This window comes from Haliotis rufescens, unplaced genomic scaffold (assembly GCF_023055435.1).
Source record: "Haliotis rufescens isolate VD_foot unplaced genomic scaffold, xgHalRufe1.0.p SCAF_4, whole genome shotgun sequence".
Lineage (NCBI taxonomy): Eukaryota > Metazoa > Mollusca > Gastropoda > Lepetellida > Haliotidae > Haliotis > Haliotis rufescens.
Genome location: NW_025964112.1, coordinates 39,571,614 through 39,595,912, shown reverse-complemented (window position 1 = coordinate 39,595,912; position 24,299 = coordinate 39,571,614). Strand labels below are relative to the sequence as shown.

Below are 24,299 nucleotides of genomic sequence, written 5' to 3'. Positions count from 1 at the left end.
TCCACATGGTCAACATACCTCATCACACTCACTCCACATGGTCAGCAAACCCCACCACACACACTCCGCATGGTCAACATACCCAATCACAATCACTCCACGTGGTCAACATACCCCATCACAATCACTCCATATGGTCAACATACCCCATCACACTCACTCCACATGGTCAACATACCCCATCACACTTACTCCACATGGTCAACATACCCCATCACATTCACTCCATATTGTCAACATACCCCATCACACTCACTCCACATGGTCAACATACCCCATCAAACTCACTCTACATGGTCAACAAATCCCATCACACTCACATCATATGGTCAACATACCCCATCACAATCACTCCACATGTTCAGCATACCCCATCACACTTACTCCACATGGCTACATACCCCATCACACTCACTCAACATGGTCAACATACCCCATCACTCTCACTCCACATGATCAGCATACTCCATCACACTCACTCAACATGGTCAGCATACCCCATCACACTCACTCCACATGATCAGCATACTCCATCACACTCACTCCACATCGTCAACATACCCCATCACACTCACTCCACATGGTCAACATACCCCATCACACTCATTCAACATGGTCAGCATACCATATCACTCTCACTCCACATGGTCAGCATACCCCATCACACTCACTCAACATGGTCAACACACCCCAACAAACTTACTCCACCTGCTCAACATAACCCATCACACTCACTCCACATGGTCAACACACCCCATCACACACACTCCACATGGTCAACATACCCCATCACAATCACTCCACATGGTCAACACACCCCATCACAATCACTCCACATTGTCAGCATACTCAATCACACTCACTCCACATGGTCAACATATCCCATCACACTCACTCCACATTGTAAACATACCTCATTACACTCACTCCACATGGTCAACATACCCCATCACACTCACTCCACATGGTCAACATAACCCATCACTCTCACTCCACATGGTCAGCAAACCCCATCACACACACTCCGCATGGTCAACATACCCCATCACACTCACAACACATGGTCAACATACCCCATCGCACTCACTCCACATCAACAACATAACCGATCACACTCAGTTCACATGGTCAACATACTCCATCACACTCACTTCACATGGTCAACATACCACATCACTCTCACGCCACATGGTCAACATACCCTATCACACTCAGTTCACATTGTCAACATACCCCGTCACAATCACTCCACATGGTCAACATACCCCAGCACACTCACTCCACACGGTTACATACCCCATCACACTCACTCCACGTGGTCAACATACCCCAGCACACTCACTCCACACGGTTACATACCCCATCACACTCACTCCACGTGGTCAACATACCCCATCACACTCACTCCACATGCTCAACATACCCCATCACACTCATTCAACATGGTCAGCATACCCTATCACACTCACTCCACATGGTCAGCATACCCCATCACACTCACTCCACATGGTCAACATACCCCATCACACTCACTCCACATGTTCAACATAACCAATCACACTCACTCCACATGCTCAACATAACCCATCACACTCACTCCACATGGTCAACATACTCCATCACACTCACTCCACATGGTCAACAAACTCCATCACACTCACTCCACATGGTCAACATACTCCATCACACTCACTCCACATGGTCAGCATACTCCATCACAATCACTCAACATGGTCAACATACCCGAACACTCTCACTCCACATGATCAGCATACTCCATCACACTCACTCAACATGGTCAGCATACCCCATCACACTCACTCCACATGATCAGCATACGCCATCACACTCACTCCACATCGTCAACATACCCCATCACACTCACTCCACATGGTCAACATACCCCATCACACTCATTCAACATGGTCAGCATACCATATCACTCTCACTCCACATGGTCAGCATACCCCATCACACTCACTCAACATGGTCAACATACCCCATCAAACTTACTCCACCTGCTCAACATAACCCATCACACTCACTCCACATGGTCAACATACTCCATCACACTCACTCCACATGGTCAACATACTCCATCACACTCACTCCACATGGTCAACACACCCCATCACACACACTCAACATGGTCAACGTACCCCATCACAATCACTCCACATGGTCAACATACCCCATCACACTCACTCCACATTGTAAACATACCTCATTACACTCACTCCACATGGTCAACATACCCCATCACACTCACTCCACATGGTCAGCAAACCCCACCACACACACTCCGCATGGTCAACATACCCAATCACAATCACTCCACGTGGTCAGCATACTCACTCACAATCACTCCACATGGTCAACATATCCCATCACACTCACTCCACATTGTAAACATACCTCATTACACTCACTCCACATGGTCAACATACCTCATCACACTCACTCCACATGGTCAGCAAACCCCACCACACACACTCCGCATGGTCAACATACCCAATCACAATCACTCCACGTGGTCAACATACCCCATCACAATCACTCCATATGGTCAACATACCCCATCACACTCACTCCACATGGTCAACATACCCCATCACACTTACTCCACATGGTCAACATACCCCATCACATTCACTCCATATTGTCAACATACCCCATCACACTCACTCCACATGGTCAACATACCCCATCAAACTCACTCTACATGGTCAACAAATCCCATCACACTCACATCATATGGTCAACATACCCCATCACAATCACTCCACATGTTCAGCATACCCCATCACACTTACTCCACATGGCTACATACCCCATCACACTCACTCCACATGGTCAGCATACTCCATCACAATCACTCCACATGGTCAACATATCCCATCACACTCACTCCACATTGTTAGCATACCTCATCACACTCACTCCACATGGTCAACATACCCCATCACACTCACTCAACATGGTCAACATAACCCATCACTCTCACTCTACATGGTCAGCATACCCCATCACACTCACTCCACATGGTCAGCATACCCCATCACACTCACTCCACATAGTCAACATATCCCATCACACTTACATCATATGGTCAACATACCCCATCACAATCACTCCATATGTTCAACATACTCCATCACACTCATTCCACATGATCAACATACCCCATCACTCTCGGTTCACACAGTCAACATACCCCATAACTCTCGGTTCACACAGTAAACATTCCCCATCACACTCACTCAAGATGATCAACATACCCCATCACACTCACTCCACATGGTCAACATACTCCATCACACTCATTTCACATGGTCAGCATACCCCATCACACTCACTCCACATGGTCAACAAACCCCATCACACTCACTCCACATGGTCAGCATACCCCATCACACTCCGTTCACACAGTCAACATACGCAATTGCACTCAGGTCGCACAGTCAACATACCCATCACAGTCAGTTCACACAGTCAACATACCCCATCAGACTCAGTTCATACAGTCAACATATCCCATCCAACTCAGTTCACATGGTCAACATACCCCATCACACACAGTTTACACAGTCAATGCATCCCATCACACTCAGTTCACACAGTCAACACATCCCATCCCACTCCGTTCACGCAGTCAACATACACATTTGCACTCAGGTCACGCAGTCAACATACCAATCATACTCAGTTCATACAGTCAACATATCCCTTGCCACTCAGTTTTCACAGCCGACAGAACCCATCACACTCAGTTCACACAGTCAATATACGTCATAGCACTAAGGTCACACAGTCAACATACCCATCACACTCAGGTCGCACAGTTAACATGCCCATCACACTCAGTTCACACAGTCAATATACGTCATAACACTCAGGTCACACAGTCAACATACCCATCACACTCAGGTCGCACAGTCAACATGCCCATCACACTCAGTTCACACAGTCAATATACGTCATAACACTCAGGTCGCACAGTCAACATACCCAATCACACTCTGTTCACATGGTCAACATATCCCCATCACTCTCTGTTCGCACAGTCAACATACCCCATCACACTCAGTTTACACAGTCAATGCATCCCATCACACTCAGTTCACACAGTCAACACATCCCATCACACTCAGTTCACACAGTCAACATACCCCATCACCCTCAGTTCGCACAGTCAGCATACCCATCACACTCAGTTGACACAGTGAACATTCTCCATCACACGGACAACGTACCCGATCACACTTCGTTTGCATGGTCAAAATAACATATCACACTATGTTCACATGGTCAACATAACATATCACACTATGTTCACATGGTCAACATAACATATCACACTATGTTCACATGGTCAACATAACATATCACACTATGTTCACATGGTCAACATGACATATCACACTATGTTCACATGATCAGCAAACCCCAGCACACTCGGTTCACATGGTCAACAGAGCACATCACAATCAGTACACATGAGACCGCCTCCATGGTATAGTGGATAGAGTGTCTGGCTGGAGAGCGGAAGGTGGGTGGTACGATCCCCAGAAACGTCATACCCAAAGACTTTAAAAATTGTACTTGTTTGCTTCCCTGCCTGGCGGTCCGCATTGAGGGGCTAAAACAAGAAATGATCGACTCTCTAGTCAGTATAGTGTGCCAGGTCGGTTTAGAAATGTTACACTGCGGCATGGTATCTCAGTGGGCAAGCACTAAAACAGGCATTAGTCCGGACGAGAACAAGCACGCACGCACGCACGCAAGCAAACACACACACACGTCGGTATTTAAGTGCAATAACCTTGAACGCGACGTTAAACCCCATTTCATTCCGTGAACTATTTAGACAAAACGTCTTAAGCCTGGGGTTCTAAATAATAGATATATGATTTTGGGCTTCCATTCCATTCAACAGAAATGTTCACTTACGGTCGCAGCGCTTCAGATTCAACCATGTCCACCCAGGATGAAGGTTTCCAGATGATAACCGTTGAGGATGGAATCCCGTTTTCATCAGAGATATACTATTTCATATATGTAAGTTCAGAAATACCGGGATATTAATGGAGGAGCAAATAAACTCTCCCTCTTTGTTGATCTTATCATATGAACATAGTTTACGTCAGCGATATCATATCTAAAAAATAAATTGTACTGCCGCTTAGTCAACACTCAAAGAATACAATAATATTATATTATTTGAAACTTTTAAAAAATCGCATAATACAAAACTGTTGATGGGGATCTTAGACACCTTATCTTCGAAAAAACAATACATTTGCTTTTTTCGGCACAGATTCGCAGCATTTCAAACATGATTGCAAATTCATTTCGTACCCCATTTTTAAGCGAACCAATTGTTTTTACACATATTTATCCAGCCACAGGTTACTTTTTACAAACTCTTGCAGGAATTAGTGATGGTTATATTATTAACATAGTCAAAATTAGCAACAGTTTTGTCAATTACCATTTACATAAAAACAAACTCGGCATACCTTATTTTGCGTATATCAGTTTATATATAAGTTCAGAAATACAATGATATGCATATAAGTTAAAGAACATTGTGACATATATGTAAGTTCAGCTGATATACTACGGCATATGTAGGTAGAGATATACTGTGATATGTATGTAAATTAAAATAGACTTTGGTGTGCATGTAAGTTTAGATATTTCACGACATATATGTTAGTTCGATATACTGAAACGTATTTGTAATCAAAAGTATATTGTGACGTATATGTCAGATATACTATGAAATTTATGTAAGTAAAGATGCACTATTGCATATATATATATATATATATATAAGTTCAGATATACTGTGACATATGTAAATTACTATGACATAGAGTGACTTTAGTGCGAGTGCATCAAAAACATTTCCTATTCCTTCCTCGGCAAAAAAATACTTTTTACCAATTTTCTTTTTTGGGTATGCCATAGTATACTTGTCATGTGAACGCGTTTACTTATGTGTATATTTACACCAGGAGCAAATTTGCATCATGTCTGGAGCAGGTGCAAATATAAAAGTAAATTTGCACTGTGTGTATATGTTGAAATGTGAACGTTTATGTCAACGTAAAAGGATGATCTTATTAATATTTGTTCTTTTGCCAACACCAATCAAATTGTCAACAGTTGCCAACTTTTATGTGTATATATAGAGTTGAGCGGACGGTGTTTTCTTTTGGTTTCAAGGAGTCAAAATTTTGTGTACAAATTAAATCAAACACATGTTGCTTCACGGGAAATATTTCGGTGAAGTAACTCTCTTCTCATTCAACATTGATTGGACAACAACCTGTTTTGTGTTGAAAGTTGTGAACAGAGTGACGAATAGGTGTGCCCTACACAATCTACTTTATTTACACACCTAAGATGCTTTTCGTGTAAACGCATAGTAAATTTACATATACGCACGTATCTATATTTACACATGTGTAAAGTTACTTACGTTAGTAAATGTTGCGCATGTGTTTTTTGTATGTCATAATATTTTCTGCCTTTGAGTATATGTACAGTTGTTTCAAAATATATTGTGTAGTACCATGCAACTATTGAATACATTTTCATTACCTTACGCATTACAGGCCAGTATATATCTATATATACTGAACAAAAAGTTAGGGACCATGATTATTTGAAGAAAACCTTTATGAAAATATGTGCTCGGTCTTCACTCCAAAAAATATCCCCCCCCAAAAAAAAAAATTTTTAAAAATAAATAAATAAAAAATATATTTAAATAAATGAATCAGCGTATATACTTATCTTAGATACTCGTGTCAATGTTTTCTATATACCCTTCTAAGGTTCAAATCTCATATATTGGACGTGCCGAACTACTTAACAATATATGATATGATTATATCGGCTCCAAACTGGACATCAGATGTGTTTCGGAAACGCAACCGAAAATATCTGATTGTACCCTGAGTGAGAGCCTCTATACCCCTCGCCGGTACATAGGCGCTCACGCAGGGTGTATCACGCAGGGTGTATCATATCATATAACCTTCGAGACTGGCTGCCTACTTATACTTCCTTCTTTCACTCCTGACTGTTTTGTGTTCATCCCTCCGTCTAGATCTCTACAAACGGCGTGATAAGTTTTGGGACGCGGTTTGGTTCGTACTCGCCATCGCTGCCCACCAATACCCAGAACATATTGTGTCCTTACTGGGCTGACATTGACATCACGTCCGCGAATAGGCCCAACACAACTGCCATCTACTACCAGGCATACAGTGGCACCAGCAATAGGCTTGAAACAGCTTCCACTTGGATTAAGAAATACATCTCTGACAGCACATTCAAAGCAACATGGGCGTTGGTGGTCACGTGGTATCACGTGCCACAGAAGGGACAATCTTCATCTGACGAGGTAAGAAATCATAAACTGACGGCCAAAAGAAACGTTACAAACGATATTTCTAGGATAAAATATGACCAACACAATTTGAAGCAGCAATTACAATTGTATTGTAGAAATTCATCATTCAGAACAGTAAAATGCGAATGTAATAATTCAACAACAAAGTCCTTGTCCTCACATCGACTGCAGGTATCAGATTCCATTCCTCACGATCAACGCTTGTCTCGTGAAGGGAGGATGTTGACGTTTCCGAAGACGACGCCCCGGGTGGTCCCAGAGATGTTCTATGGGTGACAGATCTGGTGATCGAGCTGGCCACGGCAGGACAGTCACGTTGTTGGCGTTGAGGAAGTCCCTAGTAATACGGGCTTTATGGGGTGTGGCGTTATCTTGTTTGAACACCGTCCGTTGTTGACGCTGGATGAAAGGGAGAACCACAGGCCGTAAGATATTGTCAATGTAGCGTTGTGCTGTCAGATTGCCTTCGATGATGACAAGTTCCGTCTTCTCGTCCCCGCAAATGCCGCCCATCACACTTCCGCCCCCGTAAGGTTCCACCTCCTGGACACAAGAAGGAGCCGTACGTTCACCACGTCGTCGATAAACTCGCGTCCGCCCATCAGGTTTGAAGAGTTGAGTTTGCCTGCACCACGTCAGTCAGGCACGTCGATGTTGACGGGTCAAGGTCATGCCCTTGAAAGGGCGATAAGCCCGGAGACCATAATGTCGTAGTCGTCTGGTCACTGTTCGTCTGCTGACCGGATGTCCTAAGCTATTGGCAGCTAATGACCTCCCTGTAAGAAATCTGGTCCTCAGATGAAGAACCCGTAAAAAGCGGTCATCCTGCGGGGTCGTGACCTTTGGTCTGCCACTCCGTGGTCTGTCTGCGGTTCTGCCAGTCTGTCGGAGACGTGCGACCAGTCTCGTAATGGTCATCTTGGAGCAGTTCATGTTAATGGCAACCGCTCTCTGTGTCGTTCCCATCTGCAGCATATCTATGGCTCTCTCCCTCTGGAGAGCGGTCAGTCTTGGCATGTTCGTTGGTGTTAATCATCGCAACCAATGATAGGGAACAGATCCGTGCGTAATTTATACCCGGAAATTGCAAGATAAATTGGGAAAGAATGTTTTAAAAAATTGCTGAAAAACACGAATATCTCCCAAAATTCGCAAAGCACGTGCAAAAAACGACAGAGAACATGAAGGCTGTATTCGTGAGATGTAAGTGCGACACTGCATGAGTGAGTAAGTGTGTGTGTAATTCAGAGAGCGGGTGAGTTCGTGAGTCAGTGAATGAGTGAGTGTGTGCGTGATTCAGTGTGTGTGTGTGTGTGTGTGTGTGTGTGTGTGTGTGTGTGTGTGTGTGTGTGTGTGTGTGTGTGTGTGTGTGTGTGTGTGTGTGTGTGTGTGTGTGTGTGTGTGTGTGTGTGTGTGTGTGTGATTTAGGGAGTGATTCAGTAACAGACAGACAGACTCTCGAAGTGGCGAGTACTTTTTGTTTAATAATTTACGTCCTCTACGAAAGGATCATTATCTTAAACTGATTTATTTTCTGTGAAGGTTGCAACGTTCCAAGTGCTGCTGGTCACTAACGGCCAGTCCACGTATGCCTTGTATACCTACAACAGAATGGGATGGACGGTGAGAGACGATATCCCAATTTACATCGGCTATGAAAGTTCAAATACGAGAGATAGAAGACAGGAGGTCCTTATCATGTCTGGAAAGCGGGCAGCTTATACCAACGCCGGCATCGGCAGCAACACGGGTAGGTAGCACGTCATCATCCAAGAAAGAGCTCCTCACACAATGAACACAAACTCAACGGATACACTGTAGGTAACCACGAGTGTAAATCCATTTATCCAACTTGACCGCCTCCGTGGTGTAGTCGGTAAAGCGTCTCCCCAGAGAGCGAAAGGTACGAAGTTCGATCCAGGGCATACACGTCCCTATGTAAGTGCAATAATCTTGGACGCGACGTTAAACCCAATTGAACATAGCGTAGCCGCTATTGAACATATCTTCTTTTCCCCCGTCACGGGATAAGAGAGAAACATGATATGTCACGAGAAGCATGAAATATCCTATTTATTATATACTTTTTGTGCAGTTGTCTATCGGAAAATTAAAATATTTCATTACAAATGTAAAACCTTGAAACGTAAATTCTCCCTACCGGACAGACAGGGACGGTTCACTACCCATTGTATTAGTGACTAAAGAAGTATCTTCGTGTTTGCAAAATCTTAAAAGATTTAAAAGAAACTAACAAAAAATATTTTAAAAATCTGTCGGTTTGAAAAAAGGAAGAACATTTTTGTTTGAAACAAAATATTTTGAACAATTCAGGTACCCCGGGCGTGTACATATTCGACATCGGGGGGACGGTGACGAACTTCGTATCGTTGTGTAAACAATGGTACACTGAATGGGTGCCGGATTACCAGTTTTGGTGGGCCTGGTTCCTGGATGACTGTCCCTGCAGCTCCGTGTGGATGAACAGAGACTGGAGGTTCTACCTGTCTGACTATAGATTCAAAAACGGTCGATTCAGTGTCTGTTACACATCGCGCCGCACTTGGTGGACCACTCCTTTGTCTCGGGTAAGTTGCTCACTCACACACTACTGAGCGTATGACTTGAGGCGTACCACTTAACAAGTTTAATGTGCGAGGAGAGCAAAAGGCGACGTAGGGCCTTCAGACTACTTGAGCTACAGCTGCGTAATTTTGAGTAAAAATATATTGGTTCAATGTAGACAGGGGTAAGAAATATATTTGCACTCACTTGTTTGAAATGCTGTATATTTGTTCTGAAAAAAGCAAATTTATTGATTTTCAAAGATAACATGCCTAAGATACCCATAAGCAGTTTGGTATTATGCAAAACCTTTTTCTTTTTTTTCTAAAAGTTTGAATTCAAACTAAGCAAAACAATCTAAGGCGTTTAGATGTTTTACATGTACACTCGTTGTCCATCACTTACATAGTATACTGATATAGTTTCATGAACAGATAAACGAGTTAAACGATTTGAATGTTCCACTTTGCATGGTTTGAATTCTGACATTATTTCTGCAGAAATGTTGCTACAGAAACACCAGATTATTGACGTCAGATGAGGAATCTGGATCGCTGCAGAGGTTTGATCCCGTTTTTGTTGGGCTTCATTACCGGGCAGATTACCTGGGAAGATATTATTGCTGTGAGCAGTCCAACAGGTGCGATCTCTTCTTCAGCATCCGGCCTCAGAGATTCTGTTCACGTACATTCCCCTTCTGGTGGGGTAAGTGAAGACTATTGACGTGACGAGTTCGTGAGTTCGTGGGTGGGTGGGTGGGTGAGTGAGTGAGTGAGTGAGTGAGTGAGTGAGTGAGTGAGTGAGTGAGTGTGTGAGTGAGTGAGTGAGTGAGTGGGATAAACAGAGTATCATCAGGGAGATAAACAGATTCTTACATCACGCATTCATTCTCTCTCACATTAAAGGTAAAGAGATTCGTGCGAGACAAACATATTTACATGTTTCGTTTGATAACGGTGTACTTTCATAATGTGAGAAGAATGTGAGGTGTCATCACTTTGATGAAAGCTTCGAGCCTGAGTATGGTGCTGAGAAACCTAAACTCATACTCATGATGAACATGGGATTCATAGAATTGAGGTATGGTCAATATTCATGGAAGCACCTTGTTTCATGCAGTTGATACTGACAAGTATTGAAGTATTGTTCGGCCGAGATTGATAGGGTTATAACGACTATTTCAGCCATCGCGTTCGGTGACCCGCACATCACAACCCTTGATGATCTCACCTACATCTTCAACGGTTTCGGCGAGTACGTTATGGTTCAACGGGAGGACGCAAATGCCACTTTTACACTTCAAGCCAGAACAGAACGGGCTCTTAATAAGGACGGCAATCTCACCACGGCAACCATCTTCACGGCCTTCGCTGCTACGGACACAAATGATACCTTCATCGTGGAACTGTCTCCATCTAAGGAAGGTAGGCATATCCAAAGTATTGTTTTACTGACCTACACTTCTAATACATCTCTAAGAGAGCTGCAAATGATACACATCTAATGCAAACATACTACATTATTACCTCCCTTAGTAAAAGGGCACAGATGATGCAAACATACTACATTATTACCTCCCTTAGTAATAGGCAACAGATGATCCAAACTTGCTACATTATTACCTCCCTTAGGAGTAGGGCACATATGATGCAAACATACTACATTATTACCTCCCCTAGTAATAGGACACAGATAATGCAAACATACTACATTATTACCTCCCATAGTAATAAGGCACAGATGATGCAAACATGCTTCATTATTACCTCCCTTAGTAATAGGCCACAGATGATGCAAACTTGCTACATTATTACCACCCTTAGTAAAAGAGTGCATCTAATACAAACTTTCTAGATTATTACCTCACTTAGTACTAGGGCACATCTGATGCACACATACTACATTATTACCTCCCTTAGTAATAGGCCACAGATGATGCAAACTTGCTACATTATTACCTCCCTTAGTAAAAGAGTGCATCTAATACAAACTTTCTAGATTATTACCTCACTTAGTACTAGGGCACATCTGATGCACACATACTACATTATTACCTCCCTTAGTAATAGGACACAGATGATACAAACCATCTACATTTTTACCTCCCTTAGTAGGGCACATCTGATGCAAACATACTACATTATTACCTCCCTTAGTAATAGGGCACAGATAATGCAAACATACTACATTATTACCTCCCTTACTAAAAGGGCACAGATGATGCATACATGCTACATTATTACCTCCCTTTACTTAAAGGCCACAGATGATGCAAACATGCTACATTATTACCTCCCTTAGGAGTAGGGCACAGATGATGCAAACATGCTACATTATTACCTCCCTTAGTAATAGGGCACAGATGATGCAAACATGCTTCATTATTACCTCCCTTCGTAACAGGGCACAGATGATGCAAACATACTACATTATTACCTCTCTTAGTAATAGGGCACAGATGATGCAAACATGCTACATTGTTACCTCCCTTAGTAATAGGGCACAGATGTTGGAAACATGCTTTATTATTACCTCCCTTAGTAATAGGGCATAGATGATGCAAACATGCTACATTATTAACGCCCTTAGTAATAGGACACAGATAATGCAAACATACTACATTATTACCTCCCCAAGTAATAGGCACATATAATACAAACTTTCTATATTTTTATCTCCCTTAGTAATAGGGAACATCTAATAGAAACTTTCGAGATTATTACATCCCTTAGTCATAGGGCACATCTAGTACAAACTTTCTACATTATTACCTTCCTTAGTACTAGGGCACATCTAATACAAACTTTCTACATTATTACCTCACTTAGTTATAGGGCACATCTAATACAAACTTTCAACATTATTAACTCGCTTAGTAATATGGCACATCTAATACAAACTTTTCGCATTATTACCTCCCTTAGTAATAGGGCATATATAGATGATGCAAACATGCTACATTATTACCGCCCTTAGTAATAGGGCACAGACAATGCAAACATACTACATTATAACCTCCCTTAGTACGAGGGCACATATAATACAAACTTTCAATATTTTTACCTCCCTTAGTAATAGGGAACATCTAATACAAACTTTCTAGATTATTACCTACCTTAGTACTAGGGCACATCTAATACAAACTTTCTACATTATTACCTCCCTTAGTAATAGGGCACATCTGATGCAAACATACTACATTATTACCTCCCTTAGTAATAGGGCACAGATAATGCAAACATACTACATTTTTATCTCACTTAGGAGTACGGCACATATGATGCAAACATACTACATTATTACCTCCCCTTGTAATAGGGCACAGATAATGCAAACATACTCCATTGTTACCTCCCTTAGTACGAAGGCACATATAATACAAACTTTCTATATTATTACCTCCCTTAGTAATAGGGAACATCTAATACAAACTTTCTACATTATTACCTCCCTTAGTACCAGGGCACACCTAATACAAACTTTCTACATTATTACCTCACTTAGTACTAGGGCACATCTAATACAAACTTTCAACATTATTAACTCCCTTAGTAATATGGCACATCTAATACAAACCTTTCGCATTAATACCTCCCATTGTAATAGGGCACATCTGATGCAAACATACCATACTATTGCCTCCCTTAGTAAAAGGGTACATCTAATACAAACTTTCTACATTATTACCCCCCTTAGTACGAGGCCATATATAATACAAACTTTCTATATTATTACCTCCCTTAGTAATAGGGGACATCTAATGCAAACTTTCTAGATTATTACCTACCTTAGTAATAGAGTGCATCTAATACAAACTTTTTAGATTATTACTTCACTTAGTAATGGGGCACATCTGATGCAAACATACCACATTATTACCTCCCTTAGTAATAGGGCACATCTAATACAAACTTTCCACATTATTACCTCCCTTAGTAATAGGGCACACCTAATGCAAACTTTCCAAATTATTATCTCCCTTAGTGCTAGGGCACATCTAATACAAACTTTCCACATTATTACCTCCCTTAGTAATAGGGCACATCTGATACAAACTGTCTGCTTCATTACCTCCCTTAGTAATAGGGCACAGATAATGCAAACATACTACATTATTACCTACCTTAGTAATAGGGCACAGATGATGCAAACTTTCTACATTATTACCTTCCTTAGGAGTACGGCACAGATGATGCAAACATACTACATTATAACCTCCCTTAGTAATAAGGCCGAGATGATGCAAACATGCTACATTATTACCTCCCTTAGTAATAGTGCATCGATAATGCAAACATACTACAGTGTTACCTCCCTTAGTACGAGGGCACATATAATAGAAACTTTCTATATTATTACCTCCCTTAGTAATAAGGAACATCTAATACAAACTCTCTACATTATTACCTCCCTTAGTAAAAGGGTACATCCAATACAAACCTTCTACATTATTACCTCACTTAGTAATAGGGCACATCTAATACAAACTTTCCACATTATTACCTCCCTTAGGAATAAGGCACATCTGATACAAACTTTCTGCTTCATTACCCCCCTTAGTAATAGCGTACATTTAATAAAAACCTTCTACATTATTACCTCCCTTAGTAATAGGGCACATCTGATGCAAACATACTACATTATTACCTCCCTTAGTAATAGGGCACAGATAATGCAAACATACTACATTTTTATCTCACTTAGGAGTACGGCACATATGATGCAAACATACTACATTATTACCTCCCCTTGTAATAGGGCACAGATAATGCAAACATACTCCATTGTTACCTCCCTTAGTACGAAGGCACATATAATACAAACTTTCTATATTATTACCTCCCTTAGTAATAGGGAACATCTAATACAAACTTTCTACATTATTACCTCCCTTAGTACCAGGGCACACCTAATACAAACTTTCTACATTATTACCTCACTTAGTACTAGGGCACATCTAATACAAACTTTCAACATTATTAACTCCCTTAGTAATATGGCACATCTAATACAAACCTTTCGCATTAATACCTCCCATTGTAATAGGGCACATCTGATGCAAACATACCATACTATTGCCTCCCTTAGTAAAAGGGTACATCTAATACAAACTTTCTACATTATTACCCCCCTTAGTACGAGGCCATATATAATACAAACTTTCTATATTATTACCTCCCTTAGTAATAGGGGACATCTAATGCAAACTTTCTAGATTATTACCTACCTTAGTAATAGAGTGCATCTAATACAAACTTTTTAGATTATTACTTCACTTAGTAATGGGGCACATCTGATGCAAACATACCACATTATTACCTCCCTTAGTAATAGGGCACATCTAATACAAACTTTCCACATTATTACCTCCCTTAGTAATAGGGCACACCTAATGCAAACTTTCCAAATTATTATCTCCCTTAGTGCTAGGGCACATCTAATACAAACTTTCCACATTATTACCTCCCTTAGTAATAGGGCACATCTGATACAAACTGTCTGCTTCATTACCTCCCTTAGTAATAGGGCACAGATAATGCAAACATACTACATTATTACCTACCTTAGTAATAGGGCATAGATGATGCAAACTTTCTACATTATTACCTTCCTTAGGAGTACGGCACAGATGATGCAAACATACTACATTATAACCTCCCTTAGTAATAAGGCCGAGATGATGCAAACATGCTACATTATTACCTCCCTTAGTAATAGTGCATCGATAATGCAAACATACTACAGTGTTACCTCCCTTAGTACGAGGGCACATATAATAGAAACTTTCTATATTATTACCTCCCTTAGTAATAAGGAACATCTAATACAAACTCTCTACATTATTACCTCCCTTAGTAAAAGGGTACATCCAATACAAACCTTCTACATTATTACCTCACTTAGTAATAGGGCACATCTAATACAAACTTTCCACATTATTACCTCCCTTAGGAATAAGGCACATCTGATACAAACTTTCTGCTTCATTACCCCCCTTAGTAATAGCGTACATTTAATAAAAACCTTCTGCATTATTACCTCCCTTAGTAATAGGGGACAGATAATGCAAATATACTACATTATTACCTCCCTTAGTAATATGTCACAGATGATGCAAACTTGCTACATTATTACCTTCCTTAGGTGTACGGCACAGATGATGCAAACATACTACATTATTACCTCCCTTAGTAATAGGGCACAGCTGATGCAAACATACTACATAATTACCTCCCTTAGTAATAAGGCACAGATGATGCAAACATGCTTCATTATTACCTCCCTTAGTAATAGGGCATAGATGATGCAAACATGCTACATTATTACCTCCCTTAGTAATAGGGCACAGATAATGCAAACATACTACATTGTTACCTCCCTTAGCACGAGGGCACATATAATAGAAACTTTCTATATTATTACCTCCCTTAGTAATAGGGAACATATAATACAAACTTTCTACATTATTACCTCCCTTAGTAATAGGGTACATCTAAGACAAACCTTCCACATTATTACCTCACTTAGTAATAGGGCACATCTAATACAAACTTTTCGCATTATTACCTCCCTTAGTAATAGGGCACAGATGATGCATACATACTACACTATTGCCTCCCTTAATAAAAGGGTACTTCTAATACAAACTTTCTACATCATTACCCCCCTTAGTACAAGGGCATATATAATACAAACTTTCTATATTATTACCTCCCTTAGTAAAAGAGTGCATCTAATACAAACTTTCTAGATTATTACCTCACTTAGTACTAGGGCACATCTGATACAAACTGTCTGCTTCATTACCTCCCTTAGTAATAGGGCACAGATAATGCAAACATACTACATTATTACCTACCTTAGTAATAGGGCACAGATGATGCAAACTTTCTACATTATTACCTTCCTTAGGAGTACGGCACAGATGATGCAAACATACTACATTATAACCTCCCTTAGTAATAACGCCGAGATGATGCAAACATGCTACATTATTACCTCCCTTAGTAATAGTGCATCGATAATGCAAACATACTACAGTGTTACCTCCCTTAGTACGAGGGCACATATAATAGAAACTTTCTATATTATTACCTCCCTTAGTAATAAGGAACATCTAATACAAACTCTCTACATTATTACCTCCCTTAGTAAAAGGGTACATCCAATACAAACCTTCTACATTATTACCTCACTTAGTAATAGGGCACATCTAATACAAACTTTCCACATTATTACCTCCCTTAAGAATAAGGCACATCTGATACAAACTTTCTGCTTCATTACCCCCCTTAGTAATAGCGTACATTTAATAAAAACCTTCTGCATTATTACCTCCCTTAGTAATAGGGCACAGATAATGCAAATATACTACATTATTACCTCCCTTAGTAATATGTCACAGATGATGCAAACTTGCTACATTATTACCTTCCTTAGGAGTACGGCACAGATGATGCAAACATACTACATTATTACCTCCCTTAGTAATAGGGCACAGCTGATGCAAACATACTACATAATTACCTCCCTTAGTAATAAGGCACAGATGATGCAAACATGCTTCATTATTACCTCCCTTAGTAATAGGGCATAGATGATGCAAACATGCTACATTATTACCTCCCTTAGTAATAGGGCACAGATAATGCAAACATACTACATTGTTACCTCCCTTAGTACGAGGGCACATATAATAGAAACTTTCTATATTATTACCTCCCTTAGTAATAGGGAACATCTAATACAAACTTTCTACATTATTACCTCCCTTAGTAATAGGGTACATCTAAGACAAACCTTCCACATTATTACCTCACTTAGTAATAGGGCACATCTAATACAAACTTTTCGCATTATTACCTCCCTTAGCAATAGGGCACAGATGATGCATACATACTACACTATTGCCTCCCTTAATAAAAGGGTACTTCTAATACAAACTTTCTACATCATTACCCCCCTTAGTACAAGGGCATATATAATACAAACTTTCTATATTATTACCTCCCTTAGTAAAAGAGTGCATCTAATACAAACTTTCTAGATTATTACCTCACTTAGTACTAGGGCACATCTGATGCACACATACTACATTATTACCTCCCTTAGTAATAGGACACGGATGATACAAACCATCTACATTTTTACCTCCCTTAGTAGGGCACATCTGATGCAAACATACCACATTATTACCTTCCTTAGTAATAGGGTACATCTAATACAACTTTCTAAATTCTTATCACCCTTAGTACCAGGGCACATCTGATACACACTTTCGACATTATTACCTCGCTTAGTACTAGGACACATCTAATACAAACTTACTAAATTATTATCTCCCTTAGTGCTAGGGCACATCTAATACAAACTTTCCACATTATTGCCCCCCTTAGTAATAGGTACATCTAATTCAAACTTTCTAAATTATTATCTCCTTAGTGCTAGGGCACATCTAATACAAACTTTCTAAATTATTATCGCTGTAACATTGCTGCCGTCAGTGTTGGAGTGGTCATTACACGAATCCTGAAATTTGCCCTCTAACCCCAACTGTAGTAACGTTTATACTCTTGTTTATGTCTTTGGGAATGCCATCATAGTGAAGGTTTACCACTGACCATAATTCCCAGCTGAATGGCAATAGGTGAGGTGAAATGGGGTTTAACGTTGTTTCCAAGATTATTGCACTTATATAGCGACGTGCATGTACGTGTGTGTGTTTGTGTGGCTGCTTGTACTAGTCCGGACTGATGGCGATTTATAGTGCTAGCTCACTGATATACCATGCCGCTGTTTAACATGAATATCCCACTCAGACACAGTATACTGACTCCGAGCCGACCAGTCCTTGTTTTAGCCCCTTAATGCCGAGCGCCAGACAGGGTTACAACAAGTACCATCTTATTACGTCTTTTGGTATGACGCGGCCGGGGCTCTCCGGGCGGACGCTCTACCACTAGACCACGGAGGCGGTCCTGAATGGCAATAAGGCACATGTAATGCAAATTAGCTGCATTATTTCCTCCCTTGGCAATCAGAAAAAGAATGATGTGCACTAGCCACTGCATTACCTCCCTTGACAGTTGATGCAAACTAGCCACATTATTACCTTCCTTGGTACAAGACACAGCTGATGCAAACTAGATAATGTCCCCTATAGAACTATCAACGAAGCGTTGCATTGGCGCTATCATTCTATGTGCATTACAGCCAAGGGGAAATAACTCTTTCAACTGAATTGTGAACCGCACTAATCAAAGTAACGTTTCCAGTAAAGGAGCAATCAAATAACAAGTGTCAAGTGTAAGGAAGGAATGCAAGCTGGCTGAGATAAGCTTATTGCAACTTTGGTTGTGATCAAACAACGGAAGGCGTCTCGACTCTGCGAGGATTTGCCCTGCGTCATAACTATATTCCATTAACTGGTATAAGTAAAACGGAAAAAATACTAGAAGACGATCAGCACGTTAAAAATATCGTTACCATTATACGACATATACTGAAAGCATATGAAGTATGTAATACCAGTGTCATCGTTCATTTTTCACCTAAAGTTTGCAGTTTTTCGGAAACTGTTTTCAGCCCTGTAACATTTTGATAAAGATTTTAATTTTGGGGTCAACTCCAACTATCAAGTCTATATTCTCTTTTGCCCGGCAATTTATGTACAAGTGTATGTAATGTTGTGTCACTAATTCAAGTCACATTGTAGTAGATTTTTTCTAGTCAGAATTTGTTTATATTTAAGGATTCATCATCTTCCGGAATAAGAAGGACTTGTCTTTGGCCTTCGAGAGTAACGCCAACTTTACCGAGGACGGCAATGGCGGGTTGACAGTTAGTCGGCAAGATAAAGACGTTGTCGGATTCTTCCCCTCAGGTACAAAGGGAAGTGTGAGCTATGTAGAGTGTGTAGTGTTTGTAGTGTCGGTGTGTTGTGTGTGTAGTGACGTCGTGTTGTGTTTGTTGTTACGTCGTGTTGTGTTTGTAGTGTGTTCGGCATGCACAGTATGTGGCTGGTGAGTGGTGTGTTATAGTGTGTTGTGTTTGTTGTGTTTGTAGTGTGTTGTGTTTGTAGTGACGTCGTGTTGTGTATATAATGTGTTCGGCATGTATGGTATGTGGCTGGTGTGTGTTGTGTACTCGTGCGTGGTGTGTTCTAGTGTGTTGTATGATCTAGTATGTTGCGTGTTCTAGTGTGTTGTGTATGTAGTGTGTGGTGTGTTCTAGTGTGTTGTGTATGTAGTGTGTTCGGCATGTATAATATGTAGCTGGTATGTGGTGTGTTCTAGTGTGCTGTGCTTATAGTTTGTGGTATGTTCTAGTATGTTGTGTTTGTAGTGTGTTGTGTGTTCTAGTGTGTAGAGTGTTCTAGTGTGTGGTGTGTTCTAGTGTGTTGTGTATATAGTGTGTTCGGCATGTATAATATGTAGCTGGTATGTAGTGTGTCCTAGTGGGCTGTGCTTATAGTGTGTGATATGTTCTAGTATGTTGTATTTGTAGTGTGTTGTGTGCTATAGTGTGTAGTGTGTTCTAGTGTGTGGTGTGTTCTAGTGTGTTGTGTTTGTAGTGAAGTCGTGTTGTGTATGTAGTGTGTTCGGCATGTATATTATGTGACTGGTGTGTGGTGTGTTCTAGTGGGTTGTGTGTTCTAGTGTGTGTTGATTGTAGTGTGTTGTGTGTTTTAGTGCGTGGTATATGATGTGTTTGTAGTGACGTCGTGTTGTGTATGTAGTGTGTTCGGCATGTATAGTCTGTGGCTGGTGTGTGTTCTAGTGTGTGGATTGTTCTAGTGTGTGGTGTATTCTAGTGTTTAGTCTGTTCTAGTGTGTGGTGTTTTCTAGTGGGCTGTGTTTGTAGTGACGTATTGTGTATGTAGTGTGTTCGGCACGTATGGTATGTGACTGGCGTGTGGTGTGTTCTAGTGTGTGGTGTTCTAGTGTGTGGTGTTTGTAGTGAGGTTGTGTGTTCTAGTGTGTTGTGTTGGTAGTGTGTTGTGTGTTCTAGTGTGTGGTGTGTTCTAGTGTGTTGTGTTTGTAGTGTGTTGTGTGTGCTAGTGTGACGTGTGTTCTAGTGTCTGGTGTGTTCTAGTGTGTTGTGTTTGTAGTGCGTTGTGTGCTCTAGTGTGTTGTGTTTATAGTGAAGTCGTGTTGTGTATGTAGTGTGTTCGGCATGTATAGTATGTGACTGGTGTGTGGTGTGTTCTAGTGGGTGGTGTTGTAGTGTGTTCTAGTGTGTGGTTGTTTGTAGTGACGTCGTGTTGTGTATGTAGTGTGTTCGGCATGTATGGTATGCGGTTGGTGTGTGGTGTGCTCTAGTGTGTGGTGTGTTCAAGTGTGAAGTGTGTTCTGTATGATGTGTTTGTAGTGACGTCGTGTTGTGTATGTACTGTGTTCGGCATGTATAGTTTATGTATGTAGTGAAGTGTTGTGTGTGAGGTGTGTTCTGGTGGACGGTATGTGGTTGTTGTGTGGTGTGTTCTGTGTGTTATGTTTACAGTATGTTATGTATGCAGTGTGTTCGATATGTATGGAATGTGGCTTGTGTGCTCTAGTGGGTAGTGTAGTATGTGTGGTGTTATGAGTGTATCGTGTATCATCCGTGCCCTCGCGTTGTTAACGGTCGAGTTTATGGTGTAAACCGTGCTTTTTTAAGTGTCGTGTGTTAGGTACATGCAGTTTGTGGTTTGTTGTGTGGAAACATTAAGAACATAGGGTGTTATAAAATTCCCAAACGGTGGTTTGATAGTTTGGGTATCCGAGCTAATACAAAGGCCCTGTCCCAGCAGAATAATTACAACAGAAAGGAAAAAGCATACTCATTGTTTTCTGTCGTCCGTGTAAACATAATGAAATATTAAATAGATCGGCTAAATACCACATGTATATCGTTGGACTTTCAGGAGTCTCCGTGCGAGTGGTGCTGGGGCCTAAGCTGCTCACTGTCTCCGTGGGAATGCCGGCTGGTTTTAAGAACAAAGTGAGAGGGCTGATGGGAAATTTCAACGATGACAAGTCCGACGACCTTACTTTTCCAAATGGAACAATTCTAAATATTAACTCACCAGAGAGGGCGATATACCAATTCGGGCAAACGTGTAAGTATTTCTTATGTTCGTATATGTCATCCTATATTTTGGTCCTAGGACAAATAGGTACCTCAGTACACTATACTTGGCATGGTAAGTGATTTGCCGGTCATGTCAGCTGAAGATGATGAATACTAATCGCCGATGTACCTAACAGGATCCGCTGATCATGGATTCGAACTCAGACTCGGGTAAGCATGTCCTGGTCTACCGGCAGCACCCGTCACTCACAGTTTTCATTTTAAAAAAGTTGTTGTATTTTTGTTTGTTGCTTAACGCCGTACCCAGCAACACTCCTTCTCTACGACCACGGCCTGTGAACAAGCGAGTACCAGAAGTGTAAGCTGGTGTGTATACTCCATGTAAAGGTCGTAGCATGAGGTACAATCTTACATCATGCAGACATGCATGTCATATTAAGTACACTCCTCCAAAATAACTCCATTAATTTCCGGAATGACGAAACCTTGATTGAAAGGCTTAGTGAATGAATGAGTTTATTCCGTTAAGGGGCCACCGGTCCCATTATACAATTGCAAGTTACATTGATTCTGACAGTTCACCTGTACAGAGCGGACCGATCCATAAAACGTCCACAGGCCACGAACATTCGTGAGTCTAAACTCCTCGAAGTACACAGGAGGAGGCACAAATGGTTACTAAGGCCTATCATAACCTACGTATGCCCTGTACTGTGGATCGGATCCCAACACATGTTGGCAACAATCAGTTGTAACGCTCAGTTGTAAGCATTCGTTCGTTCTGAGCAGCCCGGGTTCAATTCCACACACGGATACAACATGAAGCCCATTTCTGGTGTCCCCCGCCGTATTATTGCTGAAATATTTTTTAAAAGCAGCGTAACCTCTCACTCACTCACACTAGTCTACTACTTTCCCACCATCTGTTTTCAGGGCAGATCAACTTGACAGAATCTCTCTTTATGTATCCACCACGGAAGAACGCATCCGACTATTACCACCCAGACTTCGAGCCTCTGTACTATGACGAGGCAAGCGAGGCAGATAGGAATGCCTCTATTGCTGCATGTGGCGGGGACGAGAAGAACTTGCCCTGTATATTTGATTTCCTGGCGACCGGAGACCAGGCTGTTGCAGACTCTACTAAGCAGACGGACGAGGGTGTCAAAAAGGAGCGAGCCGAGCAATGTAAGTGGGACGGCCCTGTTTAACATAACATTTGGAGATAAACATTCGGTGTTTTCAGATTTGCAAATGTTGTTTAGTTATTTGTACTGAAACACTTTACAGTGCATCGTGGATTTTGACTCTTGATAAGTAACAAGTGCTGGGAAGATTTTATTTAGGTATGACATCGTGAATGAGAATTTAAAAGATCTTCAGGCCTCACTACCACAAACCCATTTCTTTGTTTTCTATCAGGTGGCTGACAATTATGTATACAGTGTACAGTACACACTTTTATTTGATGCTGCTTCTTACCAATCTTATATCATGTTGTTGGATTGTTAGGTGTTGTCTGTCATGAAGTGGCTAGAATGTTTTCTATATGAGTTTGTTTGTATCATTTTTGAATGTGATATTCAATCTTGCCATATGAACACATTTGGTGTGCAGCCAACACGATACCGTCCATCTCTTCCAACGCCACCGTCCTGCACGTGACTGTCGGACAGGAAACTATCTTCTCCCTGAACGCAACAGACACCGACAGCGGCGACACCATCACCTACGAGGTTGTGGACAAGCCAGACGGTTTCAACCTGACAGAGGCTGACCAGAGTGGAAACGAGAGAAGTGCCCAAGTCTCCTATACACCAACGTCCACTAGCCCTGGTAAAATAAGGTGAGTGGGTCCGAAGCCAACTATCCGGAATCAATGTATTTCTCAATCGCATGATCAAATGTTTCAGAACTAAATTTAGCGTAGGTCATCAATACAGTGACTTAATCTTTGGTTTTCAATCGGATGCGGAAGTAAAATTTCCACCTGGGTACTTAAAACACAACTTAATGCATCTTTAATTCTCAATCTCATGGCAAACTAAATTCAGCATAGTGTATCAATCTTTTGGTTCAATATTATGTTTTCAATGAAATGTCAATTCACATAGTTCGTAAGAATGGTCGTAAGATTCTAATTAAATTGACTGTGTAAACCACAGGTTACAACAGTTGAGTCATCAGTTGTATAATACCATCTTCCCGAGGCAAGGCAGTTAACTGACTATAAAAG

General features: G+C 41.1%; 1 protein-coding gene across 1 annotated transcript in view; it reads left to right on the top strand.

Moving 5' to 3' along the window:
- The window catches only part of LOC124134734, a 462,484-nt gene that overhangs the window by 238,013 nt on the left and 200,172 nt on the right, over positions 1-24,299 (top strand). The window contains exons 9-14 of the mRNA XM_048381564.1: positions 10,492-10,696; positions 11,176-11,415; positions 19,743-19,874; positions 21,897-22,091; positions 22,997-23,251; positions 23,681-23,909. Coding sequence (XP_048237521.1) covers positions 10,492-10,696; positions 11,176-11,415; positions 19,743-19,874; positions 21,897-22,091; positions 22,997-23,251; positions 23,681-23,909 — 1,256 coding nt within the window. The remainder of the gene's footprint in view (positions 1-10,491; positions 10,697-11,175; positions 11,416-19,742; positions 19,875-21,896; positions 22,092-22,996; positions 23,252-23,680; positions 23,910-24,299) is intronic.